At 39.5% G+C, this 19,340-nt stretch overlaps 1 protein-coding gene across 1 annotated transcript in view; it reads right to left on the reverse strand.

Annotated features, from left to right (window-relative positions):
• Positions 1-2,566: 2,566 nt before the first annotated feature.
• Positions 2,567-19,340, reverse strand: part of LOC145997375 (uncharacterized) — a 61,873-nt gene continuing 45,099 nt past the window's right edge. The window contains exon 3 of the mRNA XM_083134348.1: positions 2,567-5,104. Coding sequence (XP_082990474.1) covers positions 4,887-5,104 — 218 coding nt within the window. The 3' untranslated portion in view covers positions 2,567-4,886. The remainder of the gene's footprint in view (positions 5,105-19,340) is intronic.

Raw genomic sequence — 19,340 nt, forward strand, 5'->3', positions numbered from 1 at the left:
CCCCCCCCCCAGACAAAAGTTTGTGGTTGCGCCTCTGGTGCATGTGTGTGGGTGCTGAGAGGCGGTAATACGCAAAGTTGAAATAGATAAAGATATCTGCTTGTGGCCTTGAATTTTTTGAAAATTTGCCTTGAAAACCGGGAATTATACTTGAATTTTATCATGGTCCTAGAGTAGTCACCCTGATTTACAAGCAGAGGCACTAATCGAAACTGAACCTACGGTTTAAAGTTGGATCTGATCCGCTGAAATATGTCTCCACTGGGAATCGAACCCCGAGACCCCATAATTAAGAACTGATTTCAACTTTCATGGTGTATAAATAGAAGGTACAGTCACTGGCAATAAAAATGAAACCACTAGATCCTGAAATACTCTGCAAGGCGTTATGTGTGTTGCCTAACCCTATGGCGGTGATAGAAGTTTCCATTGAAAGTTTGTTATTAAACTCTACTTATCGCCGTATAGTGCTACTCCCTTTGGGGGGTGCAAATCTTTTCCACGGCTATGTCTACAGGGTTGGGGTTCTTTTTGGAATGCAAACCAGAAAAACCAATGGAGACTGTTAATAAATTGTATTATATATTTCTTCTTACATTAACATTACAGTTGAGAACATACACACATGCATTATTATAGGGATAATCGTACATTTACATAAATTTTAATATTTCCATAATTTATTTAATCTTAATTCAAGTTAAAGTTCTTATTCCTTTGTGGTCGCGTCAACATTCACAACTTTTGTCTTCTGATGGTATCCATCTTCTCCAATCGATCGTCCATCGACTTTCCTCCCTTTATACACAATGGGGGCTTTCTTCTGGATCTGGACTTCCTTCTGGACTTGGATTTGCTTCTGGATTTGGACTTCTGGACTTGGACTTCCTTCTCAATCTGAACTCCTTTCTGGACTTGGACTTCCTTCTGGATCTGGACTTCCTTCTGGACTTATTTTCTTATATATCCTATTGATCGTGGGTTCTTATCTTCACTAATTGTCCTATCCTCGTACATAAGTTTCAACTCTTCACTACGTTTCAAGAAGGATTATCCAGTTTCGACTGTTATACTTTCAATCACCAATAACGAATCCCAGTAATCTATTAATCCACCTTGGGGCGTCGATTAGAACGCGCCGCCACTACTAATTGCGACGAAAAGTGTAGACTCAGTGCAACGGTTGGAACGCGCAGCCAAAGGTGCTGTGGGTCGCGACTAAAACGCCGCCACTAATGTATCAAAATTTCCACAATGAGATAGTAATAATCTCACACATTGAGAATCTGTTCGCAGACCCAAATTTATATATGTCTTTTCACTTCTTATAATTGCTATGTAATTGCACATGAGATCATTGTTAATTTCACAAATATATTTATATCTTCCCTTTCTTAAACCCTGTTTTACTATTGTTTGTCTTTCTCATTTATTTTTACTCCTATTTATACTATCATTTATTCATAATACTGCAATCTTTTCTTTTACATGCCTTGTGTTGCCATCTCTGTTTCAACTTCGCAACTATTTACATGTACTTGGCTCTGCGGGTACGTAACAATAGTTAGGCAACACACATAACGCCTTGAAGGGAAGCGAGTATTTCAAGATCTAGGTGTCCCTTTTTTATTGCCGGTGACTGTACCTGAACGCAATATGGCCTATTTGCTGTTTCCAAGTAGTTACAAGATTATTTCAATAGATGACGTTAGTATATCATTTAGACAGTACGAATTACGTGATGGAACCTGTTGGCTGTACCTATAGTACAGTAACTTGAGGACAAAAAAGCGAAATAGCTGGGATTCGTGATTGTGTTCTACGTGATCAAATATTGCATTGGTAAGTTATTACTTACTGCATCTTTCAAGTGAGAGATGTTTATATCTCTATTACATATTACGATAGCTCATAGTTAGCACTTCGCAACAATGTACTCAGTTTTGACTTTAATCTAGAGTAATGTTTATAGCGAAGGGAAAAATCACATTATGTAAGATAGACTTAATATGGCCTACATAGGAATATATAGTGAAAGACATGCGCGAATATGACATTTGTTACAATTACGTTCACGTAAAGTGTATGGAAGTCACTAAGAATGATAAAGGATCTTTCATTTGCCCAGGCTGTGATGTATAATCCTTGATATTCTGATAACAAATTGTGACATGTCATTCCCCTGTTTATTGGTTTGTAAACAAGATTATTTCTTTGTGCAAATCTCATGTGTCATTATGTAAATAAAATATAAATGTATCAATATACTTGTCTACCTATAAAAACAACATTGTGGTACTTTCTTTACAATTTCTTTTGCATTTTTGATGTGAAAGAACAAAATCCATGACTTGGCCATTTTGGGTACGTATGTACCTAAACGTAACTTTTTAATGAAATCTTCCCTGCACCCATGTTATTATTTGGAATTGGCTTCAATTTTCAGTAAACGTCCAGAAATGTTCCCTCTTTTGAATCTTGCGATTAGTTTGTATACCATTTTAAACACGCGCAAACCTTAGGTAGGTCATATTGGGTTCAGGTTCTTGAATTATAATTTATAATACACATATGAACGATAATTTTATTCAACAATAATGTTGAACAAGAAACGAACAATTTTAAAATTGAGAATGAACAATATGTTTTAGGTATAATTTAATCCGTGACTGTTTTTTGCTCTATTTTCACGTTTCAAAAACATTAGAAAACTACGTTGTTCGTTTTAAAATAGCTAGCTAACATTTTTATTCTTTGTTATTTGAACATTACGTACTTAGAGATTAATTTATTTTGGTAATGGCAACTAACTATTTTCTATGTAAGAATTATATATAAAAGTATTAAATAGAAATTAGTGAAATTAAAGTTTATGGGCACAAAATTCGTTCTATCATTCAAAGGTGGAGTCACCTAGCCCGAAATAAAGAACCGAGTCTTTCTATCTACAGGTACAGATCACGTGACTGTAAAAAATTACATTTACGGTTCAGGTTTAAGGTTCTTAGCATCCAATTTTACCGGACGAAAACTAACTGTGATCCCATCCTTATCTAATACATGTAATTGGTATTATGAGATTTCAACTAGAGCCATCTACTGGACCGTTGCGAACTGACAGGAAGACGTCAGTCAACCTCGTTTAATGTAATAAATCAAACTGATATTTATTCCTTAACCATGTTTACTATAAAGTAGCTAGAACAAACTTCCAATTCGATAATAGGAACTAACCTTACTAAATCCATTTAGTTATTATTGATTGTTATGATTCGTTTAATCGATCGACCTGCCATCTGGCTAGAAAGCCTTGCGATTTCTATCCATATTAATACGTGGCTCAGTTCCTGGTTCATCTATCAATCACTTTTTTTTGTGTTTTCGGACATTTTAATGTGACGTAGTGTGGAGGAGATCCTTACAAATTTGTCCAAAACAAGAGTTCTGGACAGTCTTTTACTCAATTAAAGTTTTCCAGTGGTAACTCAACGTACTTTAACTTATATGAGTGCATTTAATTTCTTAAGACTGTTAATATTATAGCAGTATTATTCTTTAGAAAGTAGAGAACCTTCGTGTGACGTCATTGGTGAATATTACGAAAGGTTCCACCTATAGAAATTACAAGGTCGGTCACTTGTGCGAAAGTGCAGTGAGTGGAGTGTAGTGAGCGTGTGTTTTGGCTGTGTGCAAGGGAAGCGCGAGATGTGATTTGTAAAGAAAGGTCAAATGCAAATAAGCAGTAAACATATATTTTTAAAACTAAAGAAATGTGCGTGTGTCGAAGTGTTGATATACTGTAGATCAACTGAAGATAAGAAAAAGGAGTACGACAGGGCAGCTTGTTCTTTCCACAAGTGTTAAGGTATGTATTGTCATGCAAATGTCCTGTCATGTTAGGTTATTAGGTAAAATGCTCGTGCGAATTGATAGGAATAGAAAACAGGTTTTTCGATCTTATTTTTGTGATCCTTTAAAGAAGATATAGTGCTTGTTATTACTGCTTTGTAGTTATTATTTGGATGTCAGTGAGTGTAATTTGTCACAGAGTATTTGTATGATCCCCTAATTAAAAATCAATTGAGATACAAATAGATCTCCCGCCCAGAGAGGGAGGGGGGGGGGTCATCTTCGTGGTGCACCAGTGTTGCAACAGTGGATGGATACTAGAATCAAATGTTGCACAGATCACTATGATGCTCTAATTTAAATACGCCGAGACTCAAGATGACCATCCCACAAAATAGGTGAGGGAGGGGTTAAATTGATAATAATGGTCTTGTCATGATAATAACTTTTAAGCTGTGTTCAGACTTGTCGTATCACCTTATCCGAATCGACATTATCATTGTTGACTGGGGTCAGTGCTCTGTGTATCTGGGGCTATCAAAATCTTAGGTAGATTCACTGCGGCCACGAACAAATGGGAGCTGGCATTTCGCTGAAACATGAAAGAAATACGTGCTACAGAAAGTCAGTGTAATCAACGTGAAATTATAAATACAATTTTATACGATAGTTGCGGAAATCTGCTTGTCATGGTATATCCACGAGTTATCAAATTGAAAGGCTAAGTCGTGTTGTACGTTTCGTTGGCAGAATAAAATCGAAAACGTGTGTGTGTGCGCGCGATTACTTTAAGTTAGGGCTATGTATGAGATGTGTGCATCTCCAACTCACTGACATAACATGACTGGTGTAACAGTTAACGGTCGATGTTACCTGTTCTTTCATGGAGTGTTCCGCCGACTTACGGCTGCCTTTTTGTTAAATTATTGTCTGTTTTTTAAGCTTATTGAGTGTTTTATTTGCAATACACTGTTTACTTTACACAAGGCATTGAGAAAATACAAATGCAGCCCATTCAGCAGTAAGTAAGTGTACGTTCAGCAGTTGTCCCTGTCGACGAGATGCGAGGCGCTGATGTCTAGCCCCTTGCTCTGCAGCTCCCTGAAGACCTGTTTCACGGTTGCTGAGGGAAGGCTGGACGCTCTGCTCAGAACGGTCGTGAACTCGAACTCCTGCCCGTACATCTGCCTGCAGGAGTCCAGCACCAGGAAAGATCCTGGCTGTATTTCCACCACAGTCATTCTGGTTTCAGATTCTGTAACGACAAAAGACGAATTGCTACAAGATAGGCACACACTATATAATTTTTAAACAAGGGTGTGAATTTTGGGTATGAATATCACTAGAGCTGAGCCGATACAACTTTGAACCGAAACCGACACTTTCACCGAATTCCACCGATACCGATGTCTTCTATAAATGCAGTTTAAAATAATAAAGGCTAGTCCACCGAGTCATACTAACTCATCACTAGACCTCAGATTTTAGGCTTTTAACCTATTTTTTTCCTTTGCAGGTAAATAAGAAATAAGTTATATCAGCGTTTCATTGAAAAACGAAACACCTGACCAAGTTTTATAGTGCCTAAAATAACCTATTTTGCTTGATAGAACCTATTTTAGGTTTATGTGTCTAAATTAAACCCTTTTTTTTAGGTTTTTATATATTTTTTAGGTTTTACAGGATTTTCATATCTCTCAGAGGTATTTACTAGGTTTGGTGGCGAAATAGTTCCATGACTGGCAAGTTTGAAACATGTTTCCTGACGATTTCCCTCCCTCGAAGTATATGATGTTTATCAAAGCTCTAAACAAAACAAAATGTCTGACGCACTGTCACCTGCACACGGTGAGGGCAAGGCGAAAGAGGACAGTCCCCCCCTACTTTTTACCCCCGTACTATAGACTTTTAATGCTAAGCCTTGCCTACTAAGATAAAGTAAACTGTCCTTGCCCCCCTTCCTCCCCATTCTTAGTTTTGGCACCCAATCGTCTATACTGCCTGCACAGTACCACGTGCAAACTTCTGATCTGTGCAGCCTTGCTCACTCTCGTGTCAGTTTGGTCCTTTTTGGCATTCACGCCTTGCGAAATAATGTTTCAGCATTCAAATTTGCTTAAATTGATTAATTGATTTGGTGTTTTAATTCCACTTTATGCACAGTAAGGCTAATCGGGACTGGACCTACAGTTTAAAGTGGGATCCGAACCACTATGTGCCTCCACCGGTTATCCAACCCGGAACCCCTTGATTACAATCGCACTACTGACTATGTTTCTGTTGAAAGATAATTTTCAGCACATGAAATGATCCTCACAGACAAGAGGTGGAGTTTGAGTGTGGATAACGCAAAAGGATTCACGGTGGTCAATAGGAACATGAAAAAATTCAAGTATGATTCCTGGTTTTCAAGGCGAACTTTTCAAAAATTCAAGGATACAAGCAGATGTTTTCTCTATTCCAACCTTATGAATTACCAACTCTCACCCTCCCTTCCACACACAAAAATATTAACAATATAAAGGCATTGTATGATTCCATACCAAAAAATTTACCTAATCAACTTCAAGATATATTATTTTGTAATAATCTTCCGTCTGTCAGATAGATTGTTCTGCAAAAGACACTAACAAAGTCAACGGATTGAGAAAATTTTGTTTTATTTTCCATGTAGCTTTCTTTTTTTTCCTAAAAAAATAAAATAAAAGCCAAACTGAGAGAAACTTTCCTCAGGGCATGTATACATTTAATGGGATTCGGATTAATAAAAGTTGCAATATTTCACGTCTACGGAGAAAAAATGGGACTAGAGAAAACATCCAGTTGTACCTTTTTTCATGTCTTGCTAAAATTCATGAATAATTTCCAGAGCAAATTATTCATGCACAATTCCCGGAATTTAAGGAATGCCAAGTGACTAACGGGGTGCAAGGGGCACTTCCACGCAGTACACCCTGGACTGCATTTTGCATACGAACGAGGCTCTGGCGACTGGCACTATGGCCAGTATAATTTTGTGTGTGTTGTCCTGTTTTTTGTCCTTATGTGTGTTGAGTGCCCTTTTACAGCCTCAGCTTTTAACGGCAGTCAGAATATTTTAAGATTTTTAGTTATGCAACGTTAGAGTTGATATTTGTAATGGTAAGGGGCTGGTCCCCGTATAATGTGACGGGTGCAAAATAGCCTAAGTGCTGACGCACCCAAAATTTTTAATTCAAATTCAACTTCCAAGTAAGTAGCCACCCTGATATTGTGCAGCAAATTATACATACGTAATTCATTTTTCATATCGACAGCACAAGTGCAGTATTATATAATTTGTAGATAATTTTGAAAATGATATAAAGAAATGAAAATTTGTTTAGAAAATTAATATCTGGTTATTACGATTATTGTGAAATTTTGTTTTTAACGATTGTATCTAATCAGTATTTTTCAGGAATTTTGTACCAAATAAGTCTTTTTGCAACGTATTTCAGGATTTTTCGAGCCTAATTTAAAGTTTTTCGAGCCTAATTTAAGGTTTTTCGAGCCTAATTTAAGGTTTTTAGAACCTCTTTTAGGATTTTTAGAACCTAATTTAGAATTTTTAGACCCTATTTTAGGAGCCTAAAAGCACATTTTTTAGAACCTAAAAATGACATTAAATTACTCCAAAGTTATTCTCATGTAGCATTGTAACACTTTAAAATGTGACATTTGGTAAATAATAATAATAATAATAATAATAATAATAATAATGTGAACTTGTCTCTAGACCTGCAAAGAAAGGTGTTTTTGAAATGTTGCAAGACTTCTAAGTGTTGTAGGTACACCAAAGAATCGGTGGATTGTCTCTCTTCTTCAATTTCATGTCATTTGGGTTGATAGGAGAGGGGGAAAAGCGACAGCTATTAAAATAAAGCTCATTTGGTCGGCTCTCTTTATGCCCTGCTCTCCTTATTTCTCTGTCATTTGCAATAAAAACAAGTCACTCCGATATCGGTCGATACCATCACATTATAGACTTACACAGAAGTGAAGAGCACAAGAAGTTGTTTAATCCTCAACCCTCCCTCCCCGCTTGAACTTAGATAAATCAAAACGAATTCCACATTCTTCATCCGCCTGAAGAACTCTCATCTGGTCCGGAAACAGCACAGTAATGCTGGTTTTAGAAACGTTCACCTTTCTTACCCTACAACTGTGCGAGCAGGAATTGGAAATGAACGATTTATTTTATTTCCAAGGAGCCTTTACACTTTCCCTGAAAAGTTGCGACACAAGTTCCATAGCGCTTTGTATTTTCACTAGAACCTTACTTCTCACAGCGTTTTTCGTACTTCTTATCTCTAAACACTTGTGATCAGTGGCGGCCGGCGGCAACTATGATGGGTAGTGCCAACGTGATCAAGTAAATAGAAAAAAAACTCCGCAATCCCCCCGCCCCCTCCTTGAGGTTGCGCCACTAGCCAAGATGTTTGTCCTCGTTTGGTAACGTGGAAAACAACATGCGTTTAAATAATAACGTACTAATCCGATTCATCTTCACTCACTAACCTATCTTTATACACTACAGGAAACTTCCCTAAAAATATACAAATTACAAGAGGAAAGGAAAAACAAATCCTATCACCTTCTCCTCCCCCATGCACACGTATTCTAACTGGATGTCGAAAATATCTTTGTTATGAAAAGAAATTGTCGAAATGCCAAAGGAAACTCGCATCATCATAGGATATTTTTAAAAAAGTCTGGATGGCCCTCTTGGTGCATGTATCTATTATCAAAAATGTTCATTTAACTTTGGAAAAATATTAGGTTCGTTTCTCCAAAAGTAGGCAGAAATTACTTCCCCAACGGGTCTTACAAACCAGTCGTATTTAGCGACTTTTTTCTGAAGGTGGCAACTGTGTCGTGTCAACACTACGAAAGTTCCCTCACCAGGCCAGGCTAAGACTGGCACGGTTTCTTACGGGCTAACCCCGCCCCCTGCCACTTTGTTCTCGGCTCATGGTGGAAATGTTCCTCGCTGAGACTTCTTCAACCCTCTGCACGTGTGTCAACTTGGTTAGGTCCATGATTAGGCCAGATCTTCCACGGCACGGACTCTAGCCTCGCGAGGGTACGAACGAAATAGCTGGCGATGCAGTGAGGAGGTTGGGGCGGTCGTCACGTCAGCTTGACCGATTGCAAAATTCGAATCTCCTTGTCTGTAAACTATCAATGTATTAATTTAACTTTACTTGGCGATGTATGAATTTCTTCTGAGGGTAGTGCCATGGCATGGCGGCTCTACCCCTTGAGCCGCCGCTGCTTGTGATCGGAACTCTAATTACCAGACAACTTTTTCCCTCATATAGCTATTCCGTTCAAACAGCGCTTATCCGATTTTAACTCTTGCTCTGATCATAGTTATTATGTTTGCATCTCGTTACTTTTACAGCTTACTCTTGTTGGTTACCCATTTACTCGCTGCCTAATTAGCGAAGAAACGACAAGCACTACAGGAAGTAGAGCGGCGCAATACTTTGTGTCCCCACCGCACACTGTCCGAATTAAGCTTTTTTGTACAGGTACCCATTCAGTGGCGTATCTGTGATGTCATTTTGGTATGTATTTTTTTTGGAGGGGGGTACCTATGCAAATTCGTACATACGTATGTTACCAGTCTGTAAACTAAACTATTGTCTTCCGGTTCTAAGGATCTTAGAACATTGGTTCTAACCTAGGTCATTAAATCTTATGATAACATTTACATGTCATTTATAAACACTTAGTATATTTACATTCTAAAACAGCTCAAACTCATACACGAAAATACCCCTGGACTTGTAACACTGAAAACTCGACAACATTTCTTATGCCAAGTTTAAACTTAACGTCCATCTAACACACCTAAAAGTTTCTTTGGAAGACTTTAATACATGTTCAGAGAGCTTAGTCTGCTGGAGAATGTTGCCTTCCTTTAATCCTCAAGTCTGCACACTTTTCGACATGGAAATATTTGATGACTGGGCCATTAGTGGACAAGAATGATTTTTCAATTGTGTTTGTTACGTACTTAAGAAATGGTACCATTTTATTTGAGGGGGATAAAGACATGCCTGGCAGTGATAAAAATAATTTTCTTTTGCCGGGGATACATTTTCTTCTGATGGGGAAAATCCGACCCCTCCTCCTTCCCCATTAATTCACATACTGGGTACACAGTGAGTGATTGAAAGACAGAGGCAGGAAGGCAAAGTGAAAGATTGAAACACAGACGCGAGAGAATGTGGATAGCAGAAAGACATGGGAAAGAAAGGAGAGGAGACAGTTAAAGAAAATATTTCAATCGTGGAACGAGAAGTAGAGAGGGAGCAATGGGTTCAGGATCGTTCTCCAGATAAACGGATCTCTTCCCTGTGCTCTCAAGTATTTAGGGGAAAAGATATGCTGATGTAAAATGGCATCAACGTTAGAGCATACACAGTGCACTGAATTCTTGATTAACTTTCAAACTAGTTTGAAATGTTGAGTACCTCCATTAGCCATTCTTCCCCGCCTTGGCTCCCCATTCTAAATTGTTATTGACGTCGCTACTAACTCATTCACGTTTTACATTGATACATACAGGGGCGGATTAAGCTTCCTCGACGCCCCTAGGCACAAACTTAATGTGCGCCCTTCCATAGGCGCCGACTCCATGGGGCTTAGGGGGGCTCGAGCCCCCCCAATGTTAATGATGTGGGGGCAGAGCTCCCCAAATAATTTTGCTTAAGAGGATCTAATGTATTATTTTTCTTCTCTTGTAAAGTTCTCTGAATTGTGGCACATGAACTTAACTTTAAATATACATTTGAAATGTTCTAGACCATCAACTTTGGAGGGGCTGAGACCGCTAAACCATCAACTTTGGGGTGCTATGATCGGAGTCAGCAAAACACATGACTTATTACTATATACTAAGCATATAATTATTATTTACTATTATACATATATTAATGAATGACATAATGAATTTTGCCAACGACTTGTTAAAGACTGTTTGGGAATCCCCTAAAAGAATGCAGATATTAAATGGTATTATTTATGTGAATGAGAAGGCTGGCCATACTGGACTGCGACCACTTTGCCCTCGTCGGTGGACGTTGAGAGCCTCCAGTGTGCAACAGATCTTAAGGGACTATGAAAACCTTCTCAATTTTCTTGAGAAATTTTCTGAAGAAGATTCTACTGACGCAGCATCAAAATGTGCTGGATACCTGGAGACAATGCTTCACTTCAAGACATTTTTCCTTCTCTCCCTCTACTGCCATATGATGGGTCCAATAGAAGAGGTAAACTGTAAGATTCAGTCTCCACGCATTGGTGCTACAGAAGTGGAATCAAAACTAAAATACTTGATTGACATATTTCAAGAAAAGCGAATGTGTTTTGAGCAGTTCTGACTGAAATGTACAGAGGGCAAACCCAGCCTCGTTGATGAGCCAGAATTGTCCCGGCAACGTCACGTCCATAAGAGACTTGAAAATCCTGATGCTGACAAACATCACAAGTTCTACACTCCAAAATAGTATTAAAAATCAATAGCTGTACACTGACATGTGTGACACAGCAAAATCATGTGTTAAACAAGGACATGAATCTACAGGACTACAAAAAATAACAGCCGTAGAGAAAGAATGCAACTCAACTGTGAACAGTTGCACAACAAACTTTCAGCAAACGCGAGAATTTTTTCGCCAAGATTTGGATGCCGATAGGCTCTCCTTATAGCAAACGCGGTATACACATGTCCATGCTTGGTGATATCGCCAAACAGAAGAAAGTGGTTCTAACTACCATGCGTGACATAAGGAAGTTTCTTTTGGAAGACAGCACCCTCCAGGAGCTTCTGCCTGAAGTTGCCAAATTCATGATGGTCCTCCGCACTGTGCCAATGACGACACCCACAGACGAAAGGTCATTCAGTGCTATTCGCCGACTAAAGACATATTTGAGATATACAATGAGGCAGAAGAGACTAAGCAGTTTAGCGGTAGTCCACATACATCAAACTGGGCTTGATAATTTGGACCTGAGGCCGCTCGTTAATGAGTTCATACAAAAATAACCCACTGCATAGAACAACTTTTGCTTTATTTTTAAATCATGTTCATATGTTTTTGTTGTGTATGTCACTTTATTATATCTTAGTGTACATGCTATTTTTTTTATTATTGCAAACTTAAATTTAAAAAGTTAAATATTGTAGCAAGAACCAAAAAGTAAACTATTTTCCTGCGATTTGTGTTGGCATTTATGTAAATAATTAACTAAAACTGTTAAATATTGTAAATGTTCGTTATTTTATGGGTACGTCAACACTAAGGTTATTTGAAACCCATCACATGTCTGTTGCGGACATTAAAACACACCCATGCCCTCGCCGGGACTCGAACCCGAGACCTCTGGATCAAAGCGAGTTAAGTCGACCACCCAACACGCTCGGCTACCGAGGTTGGCATAAAACTGTTAGGTTGGTCTCTTAATGTAAATACATACTTTTCAATAAAAATGTTAATTGTTATCTAAAAAACAAATGAACAGACACAAAAGACATAAAGAGTCTTAACCCTGGAATAGTACCTAAAAAAATCTATGTTTAATGGTACCTATACGTCCCATAGACGTACACATAAAAAAAAGTTACTATACCCTCTATAAATGATTTAATTTTTTTCCATACTCTTCTCGCTGCATTTTAGATACTTTTTATTGTTAATGAATATAATTAAAATAACATTTTTCCATAAACTCATACATTTTAAACATTTATAAACTAGGTTGCATAGAAAGAGTCATAATATATATGCAAATACGAGTAGGTAACTCGAACAGCAAGAAAATAATAAACAAATAAAGATTATACTTAGGTATAAGACAATCCCTTTAACTAGGAAATGGATGTAAAAGTATTAATGAAGAATACATGAACTAAAATTTACTCTCTATCACTAACAAACAGTCATTTAGACTAGCCACAATAACTAGAAAAAACTTCATGAATAAAAATGTTCACTCCTCCTTCCACATCCAGAACAGTAAATAGTTACAAACAAATCAGTCTTTAAATTATCATTTTTTACAAATGTGGCAAACGATGAAAGAATGCTCGCCACAGATAGGCTTTTTGCAGTTACAGCAGATCATTTTACTCATCCTTCTCTTTTTATACGAGCAGTAAGTACAGTACTGCCTCTTTCCAGATTTCGCTGCAGGTTGAACCACAACAGGTGGATCCACAACGCCAAGGCAATTTTGTATGCTGCTTCTTAGAGTGTGAGGCATATGTGGCTGTTTCATTCGTTCCTTCATCCATGGAAACGTTAGTTGATTTGCCAATTTGATGAGGAACTGAAATCTCGACAAAGGCTTTGCGTCGTCATCTTTTTTCTTTTTCTTGTAAAAGTTGAGCACATATATTATGTAAGAGTTGTAGCATGCAATATTGAGCATGTTGTAGAACTGGTTCATTGGCCACCTTCTTGTTTTTCGTATGCAAGAAGTATTCGTGACACACTGGTCAAAGGCATCAACTGCTCCCTTTGTTTGATTATAACACAGAATTACCTCAGGCTTCATACTGTTTTCATTTATTGCATCGTCGTCATGCATTGTGGAAATAAGAGTGACCAGTTTGTTAAGACGTGGAGTAAATGAAACTGCTGTCAGATCCTCATGAAAAAGAAAGAGCGATGACTGAGGAGGTCGTGAAAGATAACTGGGGTCCACAAACTCCTTAGGAAACTCAGGTTTATTTTTCTTCGTCGTCCCAATCATTGTGAGGCCTCTTTCTGCCATTTTCTTAGCTAACTGGATGCTGGAAAACCAATTATCCATTGTAACATTACGACTTGAATTTTGGATGATGTCTGTTAGCTTTTCAACAAAGTAATCTGCTGCAGGCGTGCCTGAAGGTGTAGTTCCTTTACCAAGGTACGGGATCGCATTTACCATGTAATTCGTTCCTTGGTCGCAAAGCATCACAATTTTTATCCCATACTTTGCTGGTTTGTTTGGGATGTACATTTTGAACCCGACTCGTCCTCGGAATGGCACTAGTTGCTCATCAATTGTCATGTAGGCACTTGGTTCATAATTTGATATGCATTGCTCAATCAGCACGTTCCATATATCCCGTACGGGTGCAAACTTATCAGTTATCTTCCTTCCCTCACGAGTTTCTCGAGAATCAAAGCGAAGAGTGTTGAGCAAGAAGTGATGTCTCTGCACAGAAAATGATGCATGATATTTTTCGCCGCATTCCTTTGTGTCATGTAATGTTTGTAACTTCATATGGTTGTCTTTCTTGGCCCCTGCGAGAATTGTCACACCGAGGAGTGCTCTCAGTTCAGCCAATGAAACGTCCTTCAAAGCAGAAGCATTCTTGTTTTTATAAGACTCCCTTTGTCTTGCAATTTCCTCATTTGTGTTGTGCAGGATCATGTCCAACATTGTTGAGGTAAAGAAGACGTTAAAACATTCAACAGGGTCAGAAACATCTACAGCTTCGTTTTTTGTTTTTCGTTTGACATGTACAATGTTTTTAGCTGCGGCTTTTCCAGATGTGTTAGAAATGGGAACAGTTTTCCAAGCAAACCCGTTACGCCCGAACATATTGTCACATTCAGGTTTTAATCTTTTGTTTGTTGAATGGTCATCATTTCCTTCGGCTGACCTCTTCCTCTTTTCACCTGACTTTGGAGGTTGTTTTGCAGGTCCTGACTTTTGCTTGCCTTCAGCTCTTGACGAACTTGATTTAGAAACAGCTGAAGGCCGAGATGATTGTGCTACTGATTGAATGATGGCCTCCTCGATATCTTCTTCTTCTAACGAAGGTTCATAGTCCGGGTCCAAGTCGGTATCGTCAGGATCCTCAGGAAAGGCATCTTGATCCACTTCAATTTCGTCTTCAACCTCGCTGCAATCGGATTCATATAACTGAAGTTGCAGTTCTTGTAAAATCTCAACTTCAGTAGTGAATGTTTTGTTTGTGTTTGTGCCAGACATCTGGAACAATAAGGTAGGTACCTATGTAATCATAAACTCATCAACGGTACCAACACGCCTGGCAAACGTAGGAACACTACCTCATGAATGGTACCAACTAGAGGGCTGCATAGTCTGCCTTTTACCTACCCACTGCCCGCTTGCTCGCGTGGACAGGTATACCTGCTCGCCTGCCCGCGGCAACGAGTCGACTTGCGTCTTTACCCGGGTTCTTGGTCTTCAAGGCGCTCTGCGCTTACAAGGTAACTGGGCATTTAACAAGACCCGGGCGCCTGCAAAACCTGCTGGAAGGAAACAGCCCTCCGGCAGCGTGTCGCTCCAGGTGTTTCATCACCACGTGGACGGCTGCAGCCAGTGTTGCCTACTTACGTAGCTCCTAAATCCTACGAAGTCCTAGGAGGAGCTCTCTGCTTTAAGGAGAATTTACAGTATATACTTAGTGATTTCAGTTCATTGTAAGCAGTTTTTATCTTATTGCCAGGAAATGCACGCAATATTACAGCTTCATTTATCTAAATGAATGATCGAGCAAACAAAAATCTCCTCACTGAAAACTAATTGTTTTTCATTGCATGGTGCCTTAACCAGGCACGCAGTGGCGCAACCAGAGGGGGGGGGGGGCAGGTGGCATTGCTCACAACCTTGGACGGAAATTAAGTCTAGCGGAGGGGTCAGGGTGGGGGTCAAACATTAAAGCACAAGAAAAAACAGGCTAGCAGAATTAAAGAGTAGCAGGGCTAAAGGGTACTCAAGATGGAATTAAATTTCATATTTTTCTTGCATTTTCCTTCCAGACGGCCAAGGGCACCTGCAGAGGGGGAATGGAGGGGTAATTGCAACCCCTTGATTTCAAATTTTATGAAAGTAGAAATATATTATAAAATATTATGCAGTCTCATCAAGTTCAATGCCGTAGCAAAGGGGAAGCGGGAGACGGTCCTGAGCGCCGAACGATCTAAGTGAGAAAAGTTTTAAAGCAGAGAATGCTATGGCGGCCCGTGATATTATTTGCTATTAATGTTGGTTTGTTACGAGTTGGATGAATTGATTATGTAATACGTCGCTCCATGTGAAAAGAAAACATTGTAGATGGAAATTTTACATGCCATATGTATGTACATTCGGAATGCATTTATCATGCACTTTCTTTCTTTCAAAAACAGTTTGTGTGCTTGTTTTCCATTATTAACTAATGTGAAATTGACGTGTTGAAAAAAAATATTTCCAATCCTCTGTTTCAACACAAATGCGTGAGAACCGACTTCTACCCCCTTTTTGCATGATTTATGAGGATAATAATGCCTTTCATGCTACTTTATTACTATTATTGTGATTGTTGTTGTTGGCACGTTTATCCAAGTACTTGCCTCCCCCCCCCATCCCAAACGAGGGTAACGGCAATGCCCCTGGCTGGCTACGGCCCTGGTGTTCGCAGTAGAACAGTGTGTTGTTCGACTCGCGACCTCAGCGTCGAACGTGACATGTTTCAGTCCTGCCCTATATCACTATATATACGTATATTGGTTGTTTACGACATATACTTATGTATCCTGTGCCACGCAAAACCTATTTCAATGGGCCCGTTCCGAAAGTCGCACGAGTTTAACGCGTTAAACGAGTTATGGTAACTGACCGTTCCATAAGTGCTTCCGTGCGTTTCGTGAGTTTCATTATGCTGTCCCAAAAGTCGCATTCCGTGCGTTTCGTGCAAGAACGAGATTCACCAAACGCACGGGCCAGGATGCTGGTTTGTTCCGTGAAAATCGTCTGCTCCTTGCAGACAAAGCGCGTGCTGATGGATTCAAACTGCACTAGTTCGGAAAATGTATTATAATTTTAACAGATAGCGATATGAAGCAACATGCACAAGATAAGTATGCCTTGACCGTTCTTAGAATGTGATTAAAATGAGTAACAGTGGCCATAATAGAGTTTATTTTTGCCATAAGGACATTCCTTCCGCTGACGCCATGCGGAAACTTTCTCTTAACAAAACGCTGCGCCTGCGCTTTCGCCTAGAGTGTCCCATAAGTCCGTAAAATAACTGGTTTCACCAGATTCACGAGCCCAGTTATTTTCGTTGAATGCGTTCGTTTCGTTAAGACTTTCGGAACGCACCCAATGTGTGTGTGTGGGGGGGGGGGGGTAGCAACATTCGTAAATCTCATTTCATTGGTGATGTGGCTTACGAAGCTTTGAGTTCCCTTTTTTAAGTAGTGAAAATCTATTGCAGTTGGCAACACCGCAGAACGGTGTAGGCCAGGTGCAGTTTCTACTCGAAGCAACTACGTCATGCAGAGGGAGGGGTCTGCAGTTGATGGAAAGAACGAACTGAGACCTACTAGGTATCGTAAGACTGCGGGTACCCGGCGGGTCTACAATGCCTGCCAGGAACGATCTGGGCAGGTGAGCATACAAGCTGCTCAAGCGAGGGTGTTGCGCAGGTTGCATGGTATTTTAGGAGCGATGTCTCGCGAACGGGTCTCCTCCAGGTCTTGTGCAGGCCTCTGGTACCAACACGTCTGGCAAACGTAGAAACACTACATCGTGAATGGCACTAATACGTCTGGCAAACGTAGGAACACTACCACATGAATGGTACCAATACGCCTGACAGGCGTAGGAAAATTTACGTTAAATGGTATCAATACGTCTCACAGGTGTACTAGGCTTTGGAAAAAACAAAACACTGGTCTTGACGTGAACTGCTCGGCAATCTGAGGAACACTGACTTGCCAAGAGAGTTTCCGTTGAAGCATACCTGGGAGGCGGGAGTAAGGTTCCCCCCCGAAACAAGATGGCCGCTGTTCTTCCACTGAACTACGTCTCTTAGACGCATAGGTACCATTCCAGGGTTAAACAAACATTTTCTAAACGTTTTTCATGTTACATTTCATTTGCATGAGGAATATACGTAATAGCTGCTTAAAAACTGCTATACGAAGACGTAATTTTTATTTTTATAAAAGGGAGGGAGTGAGTCATTCATTCATTTATTTCAGTGATCAGAGCCCCCCCAATAATTTTGTCAAGTCGGCGCCCCTGCGCCCTTCTCAAAATAAAAGTAGTAACTTATTTGCACTGACCCAGTACATAAGTTCCGTCTGAATGTGTGATTGAAAATGGTTCTCCAAGGTCCCAACAGATTTCTGCCTTGTTAAGAGTGCCAACTCGCAGTTTTTGTGTTCTTCAGAATATTTCGTGTGATGCTAGAATATTTGAAATGTTTTTCCAGTCTGAAATGCCGTGAGTTGCGATGTTTGTCTTGCCCTTGAACAACCTGCATGATACACAATAAACGGCACCAGTGCTGCACGAATATACCAAATAATTCAGCAAAATTTATTCGCCGTTTACAAGTTTACGAAAAAAACACTATTATTTAAAAATCTTGTCTTACCTGCTATGAGTCTTTGCGATTTAGAAAAATCGTTTTCAGCATTCTGATTAATTCCACGTCTTAGAAGAATGTCAATTGTAGACTCATTCAGACACCACTCGGCAGGATCGTCACTAACGAAATTTGCACTCTCACTGTCACAATCAGTAACTCCTACGAACTGAGGGGACACTACCTCAGGTGCACTTTCTTCCTTCACTAAACCCACAATATTTTCGACATTTTGCGTTTCACAGAGTTCACTCCATGTAGCCGCTTCCACTTCAATTTTTGAACTGCTTTCGGAAATCAGTTGTTCCTTTCGTCTAAAAAACGTGTCCACTGTACCAAGCTTTTTCTGTAAGGTTGCTTCTCTCACGCTTTTCGTTTGCAAGTTTACGATAAGCCGCCCCACTTGACTTTGTTCGCTTCATGCTGCCTGCCGCATAAAAAAAAACACCAAATCGCAAACACACTAGCAACAAACTGAATGCACCAGCCAGAGAATACAGCAAGACAAAATCTGCACTCACTCACTCACTTATCAGCAGTGTTTTTTTTTTTTTTTTTTAAAGACTGGCATTGTTACAGATGCTAGTTTCAATCAGTCTTCTTTCCTGCCTGGTCATTAACAAACGCTTAGTGGAAGATCGAGGGGTATGTATTTACAAAAACAAACCAACAAAGGCTGGGCGGTTTGCATTGCCATCTAAGCAATAAAAGCCACAGCACGTGTTAAAAACACATTGATTGGCGCCTGAAGGAGGCAGAACAGACGAAACATTTCTTGATAACACATAAATCCGATACATCAAGGTTTCTTTCGTATGAAGCGAAAGTGTTGCAAACCGTTGATTTGAAACATTGGTTTCATAGGTCTAAATTGTCACTGGGTACGTAAGACACTTTTTATTATTCTTGATATTCTGGAAAAAAGATTTGCCGCCCCCAAGAGTTGCCGCCCCTAGGCACGTGCCTAGTGGGCCTATTTGGTAATCCGCCACTGGATACATACCCACCTTAATTTATCAATAAAAAGCTTCTGCCCACCCAGACAAAATTTTCTAGCTTATCTATGTAAAATACATATGCAATG

This window comes from Lepisma saccharinum, chromosome 13, assembly GCF_977018435.1.
Source record: "Lepisma saccharinum chromosome 13, izLepSacc3.1, whole genome shotgun sequence".
NCBI lineage: Eukaryota > Metazoa > Arthropoda > Insecta > Zygentoma > Lepismatidae > Lepisma > Lepisma saccharinum.